This window comes from Selaginella moellendorffii, unplaced genomic scaffold (assembly GCF_000143415.4).
Source record: "Selaginella moellendorffii unplaced genomic scaffold, v1.0 SELMOscaffold_72, whole genome shotgun sequence".
Taxonomy (NCBI): domain Eukaryota; kingdom Viridiplantae; phylum Streptophyta; class Lycopodiopsida; order Selaginellales; family Selaginellaceae; genus Selaginella; species Selaginella moellendorffii.
Genome location: NW_003314333.1, coordinates 240,469 through 259,733, shown reverse-complemented (window position 1 = coordinate 259,733; position 19,265 = coordinate 240,469). Strand labels below are relative to the sequence as shown.

The 19,265-nt window shown below is 54.2% G+C and overlaps 9 protein-coding genes across 12 annotated transcripts; 5 read left to right on the top strand and 4 right to left on the bottom strand.

Annotated features, from left to right (window-relative positions):
* Positions 1–166: 166 nt before the first annotated feature.
* LOC9639897 (psbP domain-containing protein 4, chloroplastic) lies at positions 167–2,806 on the top strand. Of its 2 annotated transcripts, XM_002986178.2 has the most exons (5): positions 167–505; positions 556–659; positions 716–827; positions 885–1,109; positions 1,172–1,365. In XM_002986178.2, the coding sequence occupies exons 1-5, from the start codon at positions 241–243 to the stop codon at positions 1,234–1,236; spliced, it is 771 nt and encodes a 256-aa protein (XP_002986224.2). In that variant the 5' UTR covers positions 167–240; the 3' UTR covers positions 1,237–1,365. The 2 variants fall into 2 exon arrangements, with proteins under 2 accessions (XP_002986224.2, XP_024515810.1); XM_024660042.1 differs by lacking the exons at positions 167–505; positions 556–659; positions 716–827 and having other exon boundaries at positions 893–1,109; positions 1,172–2,806.
* A 284-nt stretch (positions 2,807–3,090) lies between these two features.
* On the bottom strand, positions 3,091–5,199 carry LOC112340897 (pentatricopeptide repeat-containing protein At4g38010-like). The gene has a single exon (XM_024660075.1). It carries the CDS (start codon positions 5,197–5,199, stop codon positions 3,091–3,093), a length of 2,109 nt encoding a protein of 702 aa, XP_024515843.1.
* A 35-nt stretch (positions 5,200–5,234) lies between these two features.
* On the top strand, positions 5,235–6,147 carry LOC112340884. The gene is made up of 5 exons (XM_024660043.1): positions 5,235–5,493; positions 5,538–5,612; positions 5,680–5,743; positions 5,789–5,990; positions 6,056–6,147. The coding sequence occupies exons 1-5, from the start codon at positions 5,264–5,266 to the stop codon at positions 6,109–6,111; spliced, it is 627 nt and encodes a 208-aa protein (XP_024515811.1). The 5' UTR covers positions 5,235–5,263; the 3' UTR covers positions 6,112–6,147.
* Positions 6,106–10,745, bottom strand: LOC9639896. Of its 3 annotated transcripts, none has more exons than XM_024660040.1 (6): positions 10,256–10,744; positions 10,083–10,203; positions 9,906–10,034; positions 9,322–9,854; positions 7,028–9,263; positions 6,106–6,975 (listed from the first exon to the last, which is right to left on the bottom strand). In XM_024660040.1, the coding sequence occupies exons 1-6, from the start codon at positions 10,492–10,494 to the stop codon at positions 6,163–6,165; spliced, it is 4,071 nt and encodes a 1,356-aa protein (XP_024515808.1). In that variant the 5' UTR covers positions 10,495–10,744; the 3' UTR covers positions 6,106–6,162. The 3 variants fall into 3 exon arrangements, with proteins under 3 accessions (XP_024515808.1, XP_024515809.1, XP_024515806.1); XM_024660041.1 differs by having other exon boundaries at positions 9,322–9,671; positions 9,732–9,854; positions 9,906–10,203; positions 10,256–10,743; XM_024660038.1 differs by having other exon boundaries at positions 9,906–10,203; positions 10,256–10,745.
* A 33-nt stretch (positions 10,746–10,778) lies between these two features.
* LOC9639895 (15-cis-zeta-carotene isomerase, chloroplastic) lies at positions 10,779–12,324 on the top strand. Its single transcript, XM_002986176.2, has 4 exons — positions 10,779–11,376; positions 11,434–11,580; positions 11,646–11,855; positions 11,922–12,324. The coding sequence occupies exons 1-4, from the start codon at positions 10,954–10,956 to the stop codon at positions 12,255–12,257; spliced, it is 1,116 nt and encodes a 371-aa protein (XP_002986222.1). The 5' UTR covers positions 10,779–10,953; the 3' UTR covers positions 12,258–12,324.
* Positions 12,254–13,912, top strand: LOC9639817 (glucan endo-1,3-beta-glucosidase 14). Its single transcript, XM_002986175.2, has 3 exons — positions 12,254–12,321; positions 12,374–12,704; positions 12,783–13,912. The coding sequence occupies exons 2-3, from the start codon at positions 12,641–12,643 to the stop codon at positions 13,748–13,750; spliced, it is 1,032 nt and encodes a 343-aa protein (XP_002986221.2). The 5' UTR covers positions 12,254–12,321; positions 12,374–12,640; the 3' UTR covers positions 13,751–13,912.
* A 549-nt stretch (positions 13,913–14,461) lies between these two features.
* Positions 14,462–15,451, bottom strand: LOC9639894 (glucan endo-1,3-beta-glucosidase 14). Its single transcript, XM_002986096.1, has one exon. It carries the CDS (start codon positions 15,449–15,451, stop codon positions 14,462–14,464), a length of 990 nt encoding a protein of 329 aa, XP_002986142.1.
* A 519-nt stretch (positions 15,452–15,970) lies between these two features.
* Positions 15,971–17,992, top strand: LOC9639816 (protein MALE DISCOVERER 2). Its single transcript, XM_002986174.2, has 8 exons — positions 15,971–16,082; positions 16,133–16,311; positions 16,375–16,878; positions 16,949–17,022; positions 17,071–17,126; positions 17,197–17,348; positions 17,430–17,633; positions 17,697–17,992. The coding sequence occupies exons 3-8, from the start codon at positions 16,501–16,503 to the stop codon at positions 17,940–17,942; spliced, it is 1,110 nt and encodes a 369-aa protein (XP_002986220.2). The 5' UTR covers positions 15,971–16,082; positions 16,133–16,311; positions 16,375–16,500; the 3' UTR covers positions 17,943–17,992.
* Positions 17,955–19,258, bottom strand: LOC9639815 (extradiol ring-cleavage dioxygenase). Its single transcript, XM_002986095.2, has 3 exons — positions 18,789–19,258; positions 18,368–18,729; positions 17,955–18,306 (listed from the first exon to the last, which is right to left on the bottom strand). Exons 1-3 carry the CDS (start codon positions 19,158–19,160, stop codon positions 18,084–18,086), a joined length of 957 nt encoding a protein of 318 aa, XP_002986141.2. The 5' UTR covers positions 19,161–19,258; the 3' UTR covers positions 17,955–18,083.
* Positions 19,259–19,265: the final 7 nt, after the last annotated feature.

Sequence of the window (19,265 nt, the reverse complement as noted above, 5' to 3'; positions counted from 1 at the left end):
TTCTACAACCATAACAAGTACCCTGCGAGATCTTTTGACTTTATATGCGGATTTCTCTCTGTCTTTGGCGCGACGACCTTTAGTATGGCAGGGAGGAAGGTCGACGTTGCCTCAAAAAACACCATTCATGCGGAATGATCGCTCCTGGATATTTCATTCAAGCGTTATAATTTGCAACTTTATCATCCAGGATTTCTCCAACCAAATGCAATCGAGATTCGCATATTCTAGGTCCAAGTGATGGCTCTGGCTTGCGGTGGTGGACGCCTTGGCTGCGTGCCGGCGCCACGATTGCGATTGCGATTACCAGCGCGAGCTCTTTCCTCGGGCGATGTGCAAGGCGAGTGTGGTAATGGTTTTCTTGTCACCCACCGCAGGAATTTCCTCCTGGCTGGAGGATCGCTCATTCTCCACCAAAGCTGCGTCCACCACCAAGAGGCAATCGCGGTGTCACAAACCCTCCTTGCGGGACGCGTTCCCGGCCTTTCCCTTCCTGACGAGAATGGTGAGAGTGAAATTTCCATTGATTCCAAGATCACATCTTTCATTGTACAGGCATCAGAACGTACCGAAGACCCGATGAGAAATCTGGCGGCCATGGCGTGGGCTGGAGTCCCATGATACCATACTCTTTCCGAGTTCCACAAAACTGGCAAGAGGTAGGCTCCGTGAACATTCTCCATGTCCATCCGCAACATACTTTCGTAATGCACAGGTTCCCGTGTCTATAGCGGACCTGGGTGGAACCGAGATTGACCTCCGGTTTGCCAGTAGCGAAGAAGGCAGCATCGCAGTCGTCGTGGCTCCCGTGAGGAGATTTTCAGACAGTGAGTAGCTAGAGTGTCTCAAAGCATCTAGACTCATATCGATTTGGATGGTGGCAGCAATCGATGACAATGCCAAGATCGAAGAGATCGGACCACCAGAGAAGGTGATCGACGCGTTCGGGCCAGAGGTGACCGGCAAGAACATCGAGGGCAGCGTCAAGGACATGGAAGTGAAGCAGTACGATGGGAGAACTTACTACCAGTACGAGCTGGAGCCACACGTACTCATCACGGCAACAGCCGCTGGGAACAGGCTCTATCTCATGTCTGTCAACGCGAGCGGTAAGTTTTTCTTCTCACGAAGTTCTGTGTTCCAATCTATCTCTCTCTCTCTCTTTGTGTAGGACTCCAATGGCGGAAGCATGCCAGGGAACTGCGAAGCATCCAGGATTCGTTCAGAGTTGGCTGATTCACATCAAGCCTTAACATTGTTTCTAGTTGTAGATTACAAGAGTCCAGATGTTTCTATAGAGCGATACCAGGTGGCGGCATTTGTTCACTATAGACAGACACCTTGGAAACGATTGTCACGTTCTTAGAGGCCGTGACACACGGCAATGGCTTAGCTTAGCGGTACATGGAACTCGCTTGCACACGGAGGCGCTTCAGCTCGCTTCTGGGGAGCTCCACAGAGCCGTCGCGCATTCGGCTGCTCCACAGGCAGATGGTGGCGAGCGGGCTTGGCGATGACACGTATCTCATCAACTTGGTGATGAAGATGTACAGTAGGTGTCGCTGCCTCGACGAGGTTGAGCGTGTCTTCTGTTGCATGGCCGGACCCAACGTGTTCTCGTGGACCATTGTGCTCGAGGCATATGTCCGTAATGGGCATATGGAGAAAGCTAGAGTTCTGTTTGATCGGATGCCGGCTAGAAACGTCGTCTCTTGGACAGTTATGATCCACTCCTACTCAAAACGAGGTAACGTTTATGAGGCTCAAGCCCTGTTTGATTTAATGCCGGAGCGCAACACTGTGACATGGAACGCTTTGCTTGCGGCATATGCCTCAAACAGGCATCTACACGCTGCAAAGCACACGTATGACTCGATGCCCGAAAAGGATCTTGCGTCTTGGACCACCATGCTGCGTGCTTTTGCAAGCGCGGGGCACGTAGAAAATGCGGCATGCGTGTTTTCTTCTATGTCCCAGTGCGATGTCGTGGCATGGACGGCTATGGTTTACACTTATGCCGCTGCTGGGCATTTGGAAGCGGCAATGACCACCTTTGAGAAGATGCCCGAGTCGACGTTGGTAACATGGAACGTTCTCCTCGTTGCATATTGCCGCAATGGCGACTTGAAGGGCGTAAAGCTCGTGTTCGACTCAATGCCGGAGCGAGATTTGGTGTCCTGGACCGGATTGCTCCAAATCAATTGCCAGTGCGGAAACGTCGAGTTTGTAAAACAAGTGTTTGATTCCATGCCCGAGCGTGATACAGTTTCCTGGAACATCATGGGAGCGGCACAGTCGCAACGCCGCAGCTACACGCAATCGATCCAGCTGCTTCGTACCATGACAATGGAAGGGGCGGAGGTGAGCCAGAGGTCAGTGTTGAGTGTTCTAGCTGCTAGCAACGATGTTGGTCTTCTTGAACAAGCCCGGCATTTGTTCCTGCTCATGGCGGGCGACCATGGAATAGCTCCTGCTATGGAGCACTTCTGCTCCGTGGTGTGCCTCTTGGGGCGAGCTGGACGTGTAGAGATGGCACAGGAGCTCCTTGACACCATGCCATTCATTCCTGACTCCGTTGCTTGGGCTGCATTGTTTGCTGCTCATCGGATCCATTCAAGCTCTTTCCTTGGGCATTGATGCCGGAAATGTTGGACATGAGCACACGCGTATGCCGTCACCAGCGTGCGGAAAAGCGTTCTCCCGCTGCGAAGATGAGTTGCATAAGAAAGGCATAACGATTTGTCAGCCGTGACGCACATTTTTATTTCCTTGAAAAAGGAAAGAACAAAGGGTAGAGTCATATCAAGAGTTGAGAGAGAGAAGCATTTTCATGGCCATGAACTCTTGTCGGTTGCTTGGCATGATGATCGGGTAGTTCCACTTGACAGCCACATCCCTCTCCCACCCGGTTCAATTAGTCCTGTACTGCAGCAGGTCGCGTTCTAACATAGAGTTTACAGTATCCTGGTTCTCAAGGAAGCATCCAGGAGTTGGCCGATTCACATCAAGCCTTAACATCTAGCTATAACCATGTCATTCATTCCCGACTCCGTTGCTTGGGCTGCATTGTTTGCTGCTGATCGGACCGACTCAAGCTCTTGCATTGATCCCGTAGATGTTGGACATGAGCACGTATGCCGCGATCTGGCTCTCGTCCATGTCAAGCAGCTTGTGGTAAGCCCTTGTCCCCAGCTCTACGTTGTTCCATTTGTGACACGCTGCCAAGATGATAGTCCAGGTGACTTGAGTTGCACAGAAAGGCATGGATTCCAGCGTTGACATGGCCTCCTCCAGGCGATTAGCACGGCCCAGCATATCGATCATGCAGTGGTAGTGTTCGATGCGAGGCTTGATCCTGTGTTGCGAGATCATAGCTCGGAAGCACTGCCTTCCCTTGTTAACAAGCCCCGCTCGGCTGCATCCCGTGAGAAGCGACAGAAAGGTAACATCATTGGGCTCCAGGCCGAGTTCACGCATCAGGGACAAGAGCTCAAGCGCGAAAGCGGCTCCATCATTTCCGTCTCCTGCTTGACAATATCCCGCAATCAGTGAACTCCAAGTCACCGAGTTTTTGGTGCTTGTCGAATCGAAAACCTGTTCTGCGTTGGCTAGGCTCCCGCATTTGCTGTACAAGTCAATGAGGCTGTTTGCCAAGAACACGTCCCTCTCCATTCCGTGCCTGCAAATCTCCCCGTGGAGAAACTTTCCAGTTTGAAGTGAAGTAAGGCTCCCGCAAGCAACGAGTGCAGCAACGAGAGTCCGAGCATCCGGGGCGATTGCAACGACTGATGACTTCATGGCTGCGAACAGTTCCAGGCATAGCTCTGCCTCTCCATTCTCAGCGTAGCCGAGGAGAAGCGAGTTCCAGGATGCGTTGTCCCAAGTGGAGATGGTATCAAAGACGCTACGAGCATCCAGCAAGCTGCCACACTTGGTGTACATGACAAGGATGCTGTTTCCCACATATATGTCCGTCACTGCAGCCGCGTCCTTGCAAAGCTGGGAGTGTAAGCCCATCCCGTGCTCCAGGCTGCTCACTTTGACAAGCCTTCCACGGACAAGCTTGCCTGCTTCTTCTTCCGCCAGGGCCGAGACAGCCATGAGAGCCGCTACAAACGTGCAGGCATTTGGAGCCACGGAGCCTTGAGCTTGCATGCGCGAAAACAGCTCCAGTCCGGCCCTGCTTTCCCCGTTGTGGACGTATCCAAAAAGTAGAGCTGTCCACGAGACGACGCTACGGACTTGCATCTTGTTGAACACCGCTCGAGCCTCTAGCAAGCTGCCGCAGCTCGCGTACACGTCGATCAAACAGTTTGCTACAAAGAGTTGCGAGTCACAGCCGGTCCCAGCAGCTTGAGAGTGGATTTTCGCAACCTCCTCCTTCCAACATACTACGTTTGGTTCTCCGGGAGTACTGCCTTGCTTGGATATGAGTGACGAGCAGCAGGAAAGAGCAGCCACAAACGTCCGCGCATTCGGCTCCCATCCATGATCCGACACCGTGTGGAAGAGCTGGTGCCCGAGCTCGGCTTCCTCGTTGTCGACACAGGCCGATATCAAGGAATTCCACGACACCAAGCTATGGCACGGCATCCTATCGAAGACCATCCTGGAATCCAGCAAGCTCCCACACTTGGCATACATATCCACCGCGGAGTTGGCCACAAACAAGTCCATGTTGCCGCTACTCAGAGCCCGGGAGTGTAGAGCCATGGCCCTGTCCAGCAACTCCAGGCCATCGCGATCTCCTTGTCGTGCTGCCAGGCTCGCACAAGCCACCATTGCCGCTACAAAGGTCCTGGCATCACAAGCCGGCATGAGCTCCTCCACCAAGTGAAGAGCCTCGGCTTGGTAGCCAGCGTTGATCGCCAGGCCCAGGACGAGCGCGTTCCAGGAGACGAGGTCAGGGCGCGGGATGGCCACGAAGACGGCGCGAGCATCCGCGGGGCTGCCGCATCTCGCGTACATGCTCAGCAGCGTGTTTGCTACGTGAATGCCGGTGACAGTGGCGTCGTGGGCAGCATCGCAGTGGAGCTTCCTCCCCAGCTCCACATCGCCAATGCTGCCGCATGCCTTGAGCGCGCACAGCAGCTGACCTGCTGCCTTGGTGGAGACGTCGCGAGCAGCAAGATCTGGGAGGCGATGCGCGAGCAAGATACTTACAGCAGCGTGCTCGCGCCCACACACGATGGTGCGCATCCACGACGCGAGCCATTCAATTCCTTAGGGAGGGAACCCTAATCTCTCTCTCTCAAATTATTTGATGGCCATGGCGAGCAATCCGGTGCCTTGGCCTGGGCATCGAAGCGCTCCTCCGCGCACCAGGAGCGCGCTCGTGTCTCTGGCCAGCTGCGCGGCACTCGTGCTCCATCCGCCGCCATCACAAGCGCTTGCATTCGACTGGCTTGGGGGCCAGCAGCAACAGCAGCAGCAGCAAGAGCAGCGAGTGGAGCGCGATCCGGTGGAGCCATTCACAATCTATGGAAGCATCTTGTAGGTAATCCTCTTTTTCGTCTTTCTCAGCTTTGTCTTGTCAGCAAGAAGTATTTTATCGAGCAGATTGTGGAGGGGAAGATTGTCGCTCGGAGAAAGGGCTTCACGGCGTCAGCATGGTAGGAGAAGCTCTATCTTTGAAGATTGCTGATTCTTACTCTTTCTTGTCTCCATGAATCTATCTAGCATGAATGTTTTGGAGGCCAGCTTGGAAAGCCCGGAGCTTCAGGCAGTTCCAGCCGGATTGAAGGTCTGACGTTTGAGAAAGTGTGGATGGCATCTCAGGAAAATGCAGGTGACGCTGCTGGGGGAGCCTTGCTGCGGTAAAGGAGAGGGGCAATCGAGAGAGGAGTCGTGCTCACAGCCTTGTAGCATGGTTTGCAAAGCTGCTATCGCTCGACACCTTCGTCATGTCAACGAAACAACAGGCTACGTTCTAGATCCGGATGACACCAAGCGAGTCATCGGCTCGTGCGTCAACCAGTGCTCGAAAGAATGTAAGTGAGCGTCTTGTTCTAGTCTCGATCATTGATTGATTGATTGGAAAGCCATTTTTTCACAGGTACCAAACCAGGAAAGTCTATTTCCTTTGTGCTGCCCTTCAGGCCGAGAAAATGAAAACATTCTCGTTTATACAATTTGGACAGTACAACACTGTGTCTACTTTCTCTACACACCTCTGCTCATTGCCGGTGCCGAGGTGGTTCTCTGCCATGGGAACAAGTTTCCCTCGATGTACGTTCTCGTACTTCTGTCCTGCTTCATCAACTCGATTAACTTGGTGGCAGGGATGGAGCACTCGTGTAGCTGCGTGAGTCTAAACACCACGCTGATGCAGTCATCCTCGCGCATCATCTTGCTTACCTCCTTCAAGCTGGAGGCGGAGGTCATGAGCTTGGCCAAGAGATTGAGAGTGCGCGTCTTGCACTCGTTGCTGCTGGACTTGTCCATGATATTCCTCAAGGCCGACACGGAGGCACGGGTGAGAAGCATGCTGCGCACTTCCTTGCACAGGCTTGCTTCCTGCAACAGGCTTGCCAGGATTGCCAGGGCGCTCCTCTTGATCTTCTCGTCGTGGTCACCTTGGCTGGCGTAGTCTTCCTGCAGCGGCTTGACGAGGAAGGGGATGCTGTCTCTCAGCAGCAGCTTCAGTTGCTGAGTGCCCGGAACGGTGAGCGTCTCCAGAGCGGAAATCACGTACGTTATCCTCTCAACGTAGCCTTCCCGGCGGCTGTTAGTGAGGCAGAACTTGTAGACGGCCAGCAAGATCCTGAGTGCGTTATCGGTTCCGGAACTAAGGCTGCGGGCGAGGTTGCGGATGAGACAGGCACTGTTTACGACCGCGGCTTGTGATCTCTCGCCAGTCTTCTGGAGGATGTTGAGCAAGTGGTTCATGATCCCGTTGGAGATCATACTGCCGCGGATACCTTCCATGGCCTCGCTCAGTGCACCGATTTTCAAGAGAATGGAGATTGCCAACTCCTGCAAAGATAAAGTCAGTGTCAGCCTATGTTCTACCGAACAGGCAGCGTACCTGTACCCGATCGTTGTCCGGAGAAAGGCACTCTATCAGCTTTGGGATGGCACCTTGCCTGTAAAGCTCTACCTTCAGGGAAGAATCCTCCACGGCGATGGAGAGCAACTCCAGAGCCTCGAGCCTCGCCTGTGGCAGCACGGACAAGAGCGGCTTGATCGCGTGCGAAGAAGTTTTCAGCGGACCCTGGAGGCATGCACCGTCGTGGTGGGCGAAAGAGGAGAGTAAGCACACTGCTGCTCTTGTCACGCTGCCTGGGGCATCCATCGTCAGGAGCTTCATCAGCGCTTGGACGTATTTGGGCGACGCTTCGCACTGCTGCTGGCTGCAGCAGGAATAAAGAAGAACCAGCGACGCAGAGATATCGTCAATGCATGGCTCCCCGCAGCGGCCAGACTTGAGAGCTTCCAAGCCGGTGTGTCCGAAACCCGCTGCCAAAAGCACCGAGTGAGACGAGGTGCTGCTCTCCACCAGGATTCTGATCGATGCTACCGCGTCGTCCATGTACTCGCTCCTCGAGAACGCTTCAAGGAGGAGCGGGATCTCCTCCTGCGTACATGGTCTGCTGCGGCTCACAAAGGAGAGTAGCAGCTCTCTGTATGTTTCTCCTGCTTCATCCGCCAGCTCTACGAGATGGAGCCGGCTCGATCCGCCCAGGCTTGCCAGTCCCTCCTCTCCTCCTCTGCTAGCGTGCACCAGCAATATCTCCGCCACCTTCGTTCTGATGGTTTTGCTGCGGCCATGCTGTAGCACGTAGCCAAGCTGCTTGAGGCTTGGCTTCGACACTATGACATCGCTCCTCTCAGCCAGTGACCACAGCGCAAGAGACGCGGCTGATTCTCTGCACTGCTCGGGGAAATTCTCGTCAATGCAACAGCACAGGAGCTTGTAAAGATCCAAGCTCTTGAGTGCCAGATGCCTCAGCTTGCCGTTGCCTGCCAAGAGTCCCAGCGATACCATAGCCTCCGTGACGCACTCGGCACTGTCATCTGTCTGTATGGTGTTGCCAAGCACTCCAATCCCTCCAGCTCTGGAAAACTCCTCCTGGCATGCACTCGAGCGTAGGAGAGTTGTGAGCACAGCAAGAGCTCCCTTCCTGCACGTTGAGCGTGGCGAGACTGCAAGCACCAGCAGAACTGTGACGCCATCGTTTTCGACCACAAGCTCCTTGCATGCGGGATCCTTGGAACACAGCGTTTTGAGGAGCTCGAGCGCCTCGGCCGTGCAGTCCTTGACTTGGAGCGTATCCATGAGGCGAGACGTCAGCCTTTGCACGTCACCAAGTTCGAAACTCCAGTCCTGCTGCAAGTCTAGACAGCCGGCCGACAGACGGAGTATGCTCGCGAGCAGAAGCGCGTTGTCCGAGGGATGAAATGCCGAAACCAGCTGCACGATGAATCTGTGGTATCCCGCTTCGACCAAGTCACTGAAGCCTTCGTTCTTGGCAAAGTGCTCCAGTACTGTGATTGCGGCTTCCTGAGAGTCCCCGGATAATGAAGCTGCGCAGCGAACCAGGTGAGATACAGCATTCTTCTTCTTCAAAACCGCGCAAGCTCGAGACGATCCGGAAGACACTGCGGACTTGAGTGCCAGAACCGACTCTTGAACAATGCAATCTTCCTCCGACTTGAGAAGATCGAGGAGACATGCTACCAAAGAGGAGTCACCGCTAAAACTTGCGTCCTTGTTTCTCGATAGCTTCCGGAGGCATCGAAGGGAAATGTCCATGCCATCTTCAGACTCGGTAGCCAGTGCCGCGAAGGATGAAATAATTCCCACCTGAGAGAGGAGGAACTCCGTGGCCTCGGGAATCGATAGCAAGTTGGTGATGGTCTCCGCGGATTTCAGTCGAACCGTCCCCGTTCCTGTGGTGACCAGATCCAAGCAGTGCTCAAAGATCTCGCTCACAACCTGTCCTGTATCATCGGCAGTAGCTTGTCTGGAAGTCATGAGCGCAAGAATAGCTGCGGTTTTCTCCACCACCATTCTCCTGGATGACTTGAGCAGTTTTACAAGCTGTGCTGTGCCTCCGGACTGGAGGATTGATGCTGCTCCACTTGTGGATGACGCGACTTCGAGCAGGCAGTTGAGCGCCCTGAGCTGCTTGATATGGTTGTCGGACTCAAGCTCCGAGACCGTCTGGAGAACGAAGCCCTCGTCGTAGCTTCTCTCCACCACGTCCACAACTGGTTCGTCAACATCCTCGGCGTGCGCAGGAGAAGCTGTTTGCTTCCACCTAGAAAGACATGTATGGGTGGTTTTTAAGATGAAGTCAGATAACGCGAGACACGAACCTGGCGATGGCATTTCGCAAGGCAATGTTGTCGATGAGCAAGTCGGGTTGCACAAGAGCTCTCGAGTTTGGACAGACGGCAGGACCGTTGCTAAAGCACCGCTCGATGCAGTGTCTACAGTAGGAGTGGCCGGACGTGAGAAGGACCGGTCGCTTCATCAAGTCGTGACAGACGGAGCAAAGAAACTCTCCTGGGATGCCAGCCGCGTCCACCTCCAAGACTTTGCCATTAACTTCGATCTCGTCGATGCAGAAGATGATCTGCTCCAAGAGCTTTTCTTCGATCCTCTGCTTGGAAGAAGAAGTCGTGCCAACTTGTGTCATCAAATCGCTCTTCGATCGCTTCATGTCCTGGCGTGAAAAGAGACTTTCCATTTGGCAAACTTTTCGATCGGCAAAAGAGTACTTTACCTGCCATTCCCTGCGCACGGTCTCCATGTCCGACTCGAATTTCTCCGCGAGCCACGCTAGAAGCTTGTCCAAGGTGCTCTCTTGTTCATCTTCAGTCCTCCTGCTCCGCAATATCGACAACACCTGCAACCAAAGCTCGAACACTCTCGCTCGCTACTTGGCAGGAAAACATACCTCGTCCGCAAGGTCTTGCTGCTCTTGCGTGTACGCGCTCTTATGCTGGAGCTCCGTGCTCAGCTTGGAGAATGCGCTCGCCAGCTCCTTCACGTCGGTTTGGATTGCCGTTGCTTGCGTGAATTGGATCTGCAAACACACAGTTCTTAGTATTCGTACAGTCACCGTCAAGCACACCAGCGGGACGGACTTGAGGAAGCCATCTATACTGCCGGACACGACGCTCAAATCTTCGTTAACCTCCTTGCTCATGAAAATGTAGCGGAGAATGCTGGCCCTCGATGTCTTCTCCAAAACCCTGCCAAGCCACTCGAGCTTGCGATTTTTGAGTGCGGATGGAAGAAAGATACCTGTAGGCGTCCTCGAGGCATTTGTTGAGGCCCTCGAAGCATGCCTTGGCCTGAGGGGTGAGTGGCGCTTGCGGCGTTCGCGAGTTTTGGAGCTCCTGGAGGAGGCGAGCCAGCCTACACACCTGGTCAATCAGCTCCCGGCATTTACCTCTCTGCTTGGGGACATCCTGGTAGTTCCTCACGATGCGATAGGCGAGCTTGAGCGCATCGGCCACCAGATCTATGTGCTCGATCACCATCACCGACCCAAGCTATGGAGTGGAATGGAATGATCGATGCGATGGAGAGAATGATGAGTAGAGCTCCGGAAACTTGGGATCGATGCGATGGAGAAAATGATGAGTAATCCGGAAACTTGGGATCCAATCCAAAAAGCCTAGGAGGCTAGTCAAACAGGCTGCACGTTGCTGTAGGGTCGCGGCCAATGCCGCGTTACTTAGCTCATATGTTGCTCATCAAGGAGATAACTGGATAGAAGATACTTGTCCTGGATAGAAGAAGGGATGTTCCCGCAATTCTCGGTGGGAGAAATTACCACGTCAACATTGAGAGTTTTTACGGCGACTATTTTACCCTTCGCGGCGCGTTCGTCCGATTCGCCAGGAATCTCTTGCGCTGGAATGTTATCACCAGAAAATGTGGTGAGTGGAATAATGAGCTAAACACGGGCTAGCTGAGCAAGGAGGAGCGAGGAGGCCATGGCCGTGGCTGCGCAGTGCCTGCGCTGCCCCATTGTAGCTCGCCCCTCCATCGCCCAACAGCGCATCACAAAGGTAAATAACCTAGGAGGTGGTGCTCGTGGCTTTGGCATCGGTGGAGCACCAACATCGATATCACGACGCTACCATGGGCTTGGACGAGTTCTTGTCTTTGCTCGCGTCTCCAACAAGTCCGAGGTGCTACCGTCGGCGAGCGCCGATGACCAAAGTCCTCCTCCGCTCGTGGGTGAAGACTCTGCGGTGTTTGAGCTCCAGAGCCAGAAGCTTTCGTCCTGGCTCTACTTTACAGCCATTCTTGCCGCCGTCACCGTGGTGCTCTACTTCGCGTGGCTCGATCCAACCACGGGCTATGGAACCGCTTACGTCGACTGGCTCTCCACGCTCACCAACAATTCTCCCGAGGTACATCTTTCTTCTATCTTTCTTGTTTCTTTCTTCATGAGATAAGTGTCTTTGCAGCTCGTGATCACCGCTATGCTCGCCATTTTCGCTCTGGTCCACAGTGGCCTGGCCAGTTTTCGCGACCGAGGCGAGCAGCTCATCGGCGAGAGGGCGTACCGAGTTGTTTTTGCTGGACTGTCGCTTCCGCTGGCAGTTTCTGCCGTGGTCAGTCACCAAGCACGAAACATCTTCCAGTCGTGCGCTTATTTACGCTCCACTTGTTCGCACAGGTGTATTTTATCAACCATAGATACGAAGGTGCCCAGCTATGGCACGTCCAAGACGTTCCTGGAGTTCATCAGCTGGTGTGGCTTCTCTCGTTTACGTCATTCTTCTTCCTCTATCCGTCCACGTTTAATCTGCTCGAAGTTGCTGCTGTCGACAAGCCCAAGCTTCATATGTGGGAGACTGGCATCATGAGAATCACACGGCATCCCCAGGTATGCTACACAGTCCAAGCTCGAATTCATGTTGTAAATGGATCCTTTCCTCTGCTCGACGCGCAGATGGTTGGACAGTTCATGTGGTGCTTTGCTCACACGCTATGGATTGGCAGCTCCTTCACGCTGACCACGTCCATCGGGCTTCTCGCTCACCACCTTTTCGGAGTGTGGAACGGTGACAGACGACTTTCCCTTCGCTACGGCGACGCCTTCGAGACCGTGAAGCAGAGAACGAGTGTAGTGCCCTTCGTGGCTATAGCTCAAGGCCGACAGAAGCTGCCACGGGATTTCTACAAAGAATTCCTGAGGCTACCTTACTTGATCATCACAGCACTGACTTTGGGGGCGTATTTCTCGCACCCGTTGCTTCGCTTGGGGAGCTCCAGTTTGCACTGGTAGCTCCAGTCTTCTACGTACTCCAGGTCTTTCTAAAAAGTTTTTGTGCGGTCCCCCCGCACTCAAGGTACTTACGAGCTTTGGTCTGTCTAACGGTGTGATGCTTGCTTGCTGCTCAGGTAGCCAGACCATATCTAGTCTTTAGATCTATGCCCAAGATGAGTGAGAATCCATTCTATACGGATGCACAGGGCTGATATCATAGTTTCAAGGATGCCGGTGGAGCACTTATTCAGTGCGTGGCATTTCAGCCACTGGCTGTCCAAAAGAGATTTGTGGCCGCTACCAACTTGTCCGGGTCCACCGACACGCTTTTTGACGATGACAAGTAGACGTGTGAGTCACGATGTTTTCGCTCGAGTTGCAAGCCTTGATTTTTGGGGGAGATGGCACCGTCTGTCAGTATGGAGCTTGTGCTGGCCGCGTTTATTCTTTGCTGCAAGATCGCAGGTGTGTGTGACAGGATAGATTTTAGATTTCTCTTTTACGTACTGCCTGGCATACCAAATGTTTCTTCCGTGTTTGCAGGAACACAAGCGATCGGTGTCAATTATGGCAGAATCGCCGACAACCTTCCAGCTCCAGACGCAGTTGCTCAGCTGGTCAAGTCCCAAAACATTGGCATGGTTCGGATATTTGATGCCGATCCCGCTGCCATCCAAGCCTTCGCGCGCCAAGGCATTCCGGTGGCTATAACTCTTGGCAACGGGGAGATTGCCGGGGTTGCCTCGTCTCAAGCCGCTGCCGACGGATGGATCGCCGGGAACGTCATGCCGTACGGGTCCATCGTCTCGGTCGTCATTGTTGGGAACGAGGTGATCAAGTACAACCCGGAACTCAACCCGCAGCTCGTCCCGGCCATGAACAACATCTACACGTCGCTCGTCAACATGGGAGTGGCTTCCAGAGTCAAAGTGTCCACGGCTCACGCCATGGACATTCTGGATGCTAATGCGGCGTTCCCTCCGTCGGCTGGCATGTTTAGGAGTGACATCGGAGTCAGTGTCATGCAACCGGTGCTCGACTTCTTGGCACGCACAGGCTCCTACCTCCTTCTCAACGCCTATCCATACTTCGCCTACAGGGATGACAAGGGACAGAACCTTGCGCTCGACTACTCTCTGCTCCAGCCGGGAGCCGCGGGTTTCGATGACTCCAACTCGGGCTTGCACTACTCCAACTTGTTGGACGCTCAGCTCGACACGGTCTACTCGGCCATGCGGAAGCTCAACCACGACGACGTTGGCATCGTGCTGAGCGAGAGCGGCTGGCCGTCTGCGGGTGACTTTGGTGCCTCGCTCGACAATGCTGCCACTTTTAACAGGAACTTGATCCAGCGTGTTGCTGCAAACGCTGGCACTCCTCTCAAGCCCAACACTCCCGTGCAGGCTTACATCTTCTCTCTCTTCAACGAGAACCAGAAGCCCGGCGTGACGGAGCAGAACTTTGGGGTGTTTAGGCCGGACATGTCCAAGGTCTACGATATCACTTTCTGATTCAAGCACTAACTTCTCAGTCCGAAATTTATTTTGATTCTAGAGAGCACTAGCGTTACTTTGAGCGGATCATTCGTGTTGTGTACTCTCGTTGCCTGTGATTTTCTTGCGTGTGGAGAAACTGAGAAAAACAACCAATACAATATGAAGCATCACACTAAACTAGAATCTGGAGCTAGTATAGTACTTACTTGCAGCCGATAACTGGGGCTCCACACAAGGTGGTGACGTCCTCCATGAAGACGAGGAACCATCTAAACTGGTGCGGGCCAAGGGCGCACAGGCAGTCCCAGGTGTAAGTAGCCAGAGTGTTGCAACAGAGGCGTGAGACGGTGCTGTTTGGCGGGCTCTCGCGAATAACAGTGGGCAGGCAGTAGCTCAGAATCGTCGCCGTCCGCCCCGTCGCGCAATTTGGCTCCGGACGCTGTTGTCCACCGGCATTCATCAGCAGCAGCGATACTACCACCACTGCGGCCAAAGATGCCAGCACAGCCGTCATGCTTACAAGTTTGTGGCGAGTTTTCTCTTGGCTCTCCTCATGCCGCTGACTTTAAGAGTTTTCTCTGTGTACGAGCGAGCTGTTAGGAAGGCCATGCCTTGTGGCTGATCCTACATCCATTGCAAGCGCACACACACGCGCAGGGCACAGGCTTTTTCATTTCCACGCTTAGTCATCAGTGTGCGTTTGACCATGGTAGACTGCATGGTCATTTAGTCAACTCCCTCGGAGCAAATGCATGGGTAAACCCTGGTCATGTTGGGGTAGAAGATACCAAAGTTTTGCTCCACGGCGCCGCGCTTGAGGTTCTCGTTGAAGAGCGCAAAGTGGTAAGCCTGAATAGGGTGGTGTGGTCTCAAGGGCGTCCCAGCTCCGCTAGAAACCTCCTGAAGGAGGTTGCAGAAGAAGTGACAGGATTTCTTCTTGCTGGCCCCAAATCCTCCGCTCGACGGCCAGCCCGTCTCGGACACCACGAGTCGCACCCCGCCGTAGCCCAGCTTGGTCATGGCCGAGTAGACGGCGTCCAGCTGAGCTTTGAGCAGGCTGGTGTAGTTGAGGCCAGTGTGTGGATCCATCATGGCGTCGGCGCTCACGTTTCCAAGCGCGTAGTCGAGAGAGACAGTGCGGCCTTTGTCCTGCTGGTAGACGTAGTATGGGTAGACGTTGACAGTGAAGGAGGAGTTTGTGACGAGCAGAAAGTAGAGCATTCTTCGCAGGGTCTCGCGGTACTTGCTCCCAAACGATCCGCTGGAAGGAGGATCGGTGCTGTCCAGGATGTCCATGGCGTGAGCTGTGGAAACCCGGATGGCTCGGCTCATCCCGACGCTGACCAACACGCGGTGCAAGTTTTCCATGGCCGGGACCAGGAGCCTGGCCATCTCTTGGTGCAGCGTGAGGATCTCGTTGCCGACGAGGATGGTCTCGATCTGGGCTCTGTAAGGGAAGATGTGCTGGTAGAACCACGCACGCGCGCAGCTCTCGCTCATGGCCACGTCGAAGATCATTTCGGTGGGCAGGGTGACGGACATTCTCACCGGGGATCCAAAGCGTGCAAATGCCCGAAGAACCGCTGGCTCTATGTCCAGAATCCTCACCCTGCTGATCCCTTCCCCGGCCACCAGGTTGGCAACATCGTTTGGCCTGGGAAGGTTGCTGGCGACGCGGCCATAGTTCACTCCAAACTGTGGAGGAGCTACTGCCATAACTTTGAATGAAGTTAAGGCTCCACCAAGCAAAGACCAGGAAACGGAGGAAAATTCTACGCACCTTGTGCTTGGCTGTCGCCGAGCAGGCTGCTCCAGAGCACGTAGGAGTACCAGATTACTTTCCTGCTGTTCATGGCATCCCAGAGGCGCGATTATCTCACTTGGCTACTGCTTAAAAGCCAGGCTCCATGCAACTTATGCGTGCTCCACCTACAAAGCAAAGCACGGGCTTGCTCCAACTAACCAGCTACTAGATCGTCGTCCTCGGTGCGTTCGTTTCTCCTGTTTTCAATCCTTTTCTTCTGAGGCTGGCTTGACAGGAAATAAAGTTTCGAGGCAGGAAAAAGGCAAAGGTGGTACATTGGCAAAAGTTGGAATAGACAAGGTGGCTACGTACACCTATGGATGAATGCCGATGACGACACGGACAAGCAGACAATACAGCCATTTCCCTTCTCCTTTTGGAACAAAAGTGAAGCAAAGCATGGACATGGAGTTAAATCTCCAAAGAGAAAGAGAAAGAGAAAGGGCGCAACTCACTTCATAAATTATACGTTGGTGTGGGTCATCGTCATCCAGAGTGATGGACACATGGAGCGAAGCTGTCTCCTGGAATTTTTTTCTCAAGGTAGTCTCCTTAGCGAATACTCTAATCAAAGCAAACAAGGGAAGTGGCAGGCACACAGTGGAGAAAGGCGAGGCAAAGTGAGAGGGACTGATGGATGCTCCTCACTACTGCCTCGCCTCTGGGGAGTTTGGTGGTCCATGATCCATAACTCTCATGATCGGAATATCGCACCAGTAGTGCTGTCCAGTGCTGCTGCTGCTGCTGCTGCTGCTGCTCTCGCATCGGCCAGGTCTGTGATCTTTGGAATGGACGATGGCTCAAAAGATTAAATGTTTTTCATGGTGACGAACAGGGGCGAAGGCAATGCAGGCTCGCCGAGACGTCACTCTTTCTCGAGAATTTGCAATGGTCACCTGCTTTGAAAAGACAGGGAATGTGGAGAGGTGAGACGTAGATCTGGGATGCTCGAGAGCTAGCTATGGCAACATGGATATTTGGGATTGTTGGAGCAGCGTCTGTCATCTCCGCGGCAGTGTTCGTCGTGTCCATCTTCCAGCTGCTCATCATGATCCACCGGAGGCTCAAGGCCGGCAAGCACCACGTCCTTCCCGTCGCTTCCGGCGGCGGCACCAAGGGGAAGGAGAGCCTGGTCAAGGGCGCTGTTAGAGGACACGTTCTGAGCTTCACGCTCCAGGAAGTGGAGCTACTGAGCGAGGGGTTTAGTAACCTCATCGGGCAGGGGAGCACCAACCGGGTTTACAAGGGAATTCTCTCGGATGGGATGGAGGTGGCTGTCAAGAAACTCAAGCAAGATGTTGCCGAGTGCTCGGATGTGGAAGCCAGCTTCCGGTTCCAGGTACGAGCGTCTTCCCTTCTCTTGCAGCCGCGGCCGCGCAGATGCCCAATAAATCGGCTGCTGCTTCCAGATGGAGCTTCTCTCACGCGTTCACCACCAGCATTTGGCAAACCTCGTGGGCATCTGCGACGAGAAACAAGAGAGGTAGGCATGGAAACTGTAGCTCGTTTTTCTGAAAGCTGTGTCCTACAGGATGCTCCTCTTCCAATACGCTCCCAATGGTACGCTGTTTGAGAACCTGCATACGGGTATGGCAACTCGATAAGTACGTACGTTAGTCTCGGGGGAAGAACTGACCCCCCGAGTCCCTGGTTTCAGGAGACGAGAACCTCTCGTGGAAGCAGAGAATGCGCATCATCGTAGGTGCTGCATACGGCTTGGCATACCTCCACCACCTATGCAACCCTCCAGTCATACACGGTGACTTGAGGTCTCGCAACATACTCCTCACTGAAGACTTTGCCGCAAAGGTATGGGCTATGGTGAATGAGGGAACTCTTTCCTTTCTTTAGTTTCTGAGAAAATTGAGAATGCCTTGGGAAGCTGAGCAGATCACAGGGCTGGGGAGGGTGCCTATTGCTGGGAGCTCGGAGCTGGCACTGGTTCGCAAGACGGGTGGCTACGTGGACCCGGAGATAGTGCACCGGGGAGTGTATAGCCGAGCCGGGGATGTGTTCTCCTTTGGTGTGCTGCTGCTCGAGGTTCTATCGGGAAAGCAGGCCTTCTCCGAGGAGACCGGCATGCTTGTGGAATGGGTACGCAATCTCTCTCACACTCTTGTGCAAGAAAGAGCTCATGCTGTTTGTGGTGCTGAACAGGCGCAGCAGTTCCTACAAAGCCGGGACAGGATGATGGATCTGGTGGACAAGTCGATGAGCAACGTGTGCCCCATGGAGCTCTACTCGGTTTGCGAGCTGGCGCGGCTGTGCACGCAGCGGGAGTCTTCAAGCCGGCCCTCCATGCGGGACGTGTCGGACTTGCTGGTGCAGTCTCTGGCCATCCCGGCCGAGGCTGCTGCCCCGGTTAGCAGCCCCGTCACCTTGAGAGGTCTCATGGAAGGATAGACAAACACGCGATTCCTTGACAAACAAAGAGCTCGCATTTCTTCACTGTCTAGTAGCGCTGAAAAGCTGCGGGGGTGAGAAATGCCCAACGCCCTGTCAAGAGAGTTTTATTCTTTCTCACACCCAACTGTGTACCAGCAGTCATAGCTCTTGTTGTTGTTGTGGCCCAGGAGCTCCAACAGCAGGCTTGAAGACATAGCTAGCCATGGAGAAGCTTCCATGCCAGCTCCTGTGGACTGCTTGAGCCGTAGCGCCCTCTCCAGCGGCTCCTAATGCCACCAACAATGGAAGGAAATGGTCGGGTGTTGGATGGTTGAGCTTGGCATACGGCGCCTTGTCCATGAACTGCGTGACTTCGTCATATCTGTGAGAAAGAGCATCAGGTCTTCATTCATTGCTAGCCAACTTTGCTTTTGTGCGCGTACCTCTGGTGGATCAAGCAGTCGTAGAGCCAGTCGTCGAAGGCCTTCCCCCAGTCCGGGACGGTGGGCAGCATGTGCCGGAGGTTGTGGGTGGTAGTCCCGGATCCGATGATAAGAACGCCCTCGCGGGTGAGCGGAGCTAACGCGCGGCCCAGCCGGTAGTGATAGGCGGCGTCCTTGTGCGACTGGAGCGAGAGCTGGAAGACTGGAATGTCGGCGTCGGGGAAGGCCAGCCACAGTGGAACCCATGCACCGTGATCCAGGCCTCGCTTGGGATCCTCGCCGGCTTGCTTGAATCCAGCGTCCTGGAGGAGCTGCTTGGCTCGCCTTGCTACGTCGGGAGCACCGGGTGCCTCGTACTTGAGCTGTGCCACAATCGTGCCTCTGGTGAGACTTCTTTTCCTACTGGGCGAAGAGATCTCACCTCGTAGAGCTCGCGAGGGAAGCCGTAGAAGTCGTGAATGGTAGGGTTGCGCGCTGTGGTGCTCACCATCGGATCCCGGGTCTCCCAGTGGCCGGACACCATGAGAATCGCCTTGGGCTTGTGCTTCACCAGCTTGGCCATGCCCTTCAAGAAATCCCTGACGGGGAGCTCCTCGAACGGCAGCTTGGGCGAGCCGTGAGAGACGTAGAACACATCCATGACCATGCTGCTGCTACCACCGCTGCTAGGGCGACCACTGCTACTGCCCCCGAGCAAGCTCGAGATATGTCGGCGAATCCCCAGTGGCGCAATTGCTGGATCAGCGTCGCCCGCGATCGCCCACAAGATGAGAATGAGGAGGAGGGGAATCATGGGCTAGGCTAGAGCCACAAATAGTGCTCTTCGATGGACCTTCCTCCATCTACCGATGTTTGACTTGCCACTTTTACTCGTTTTTCTTTTCATCGAGTGATCGAT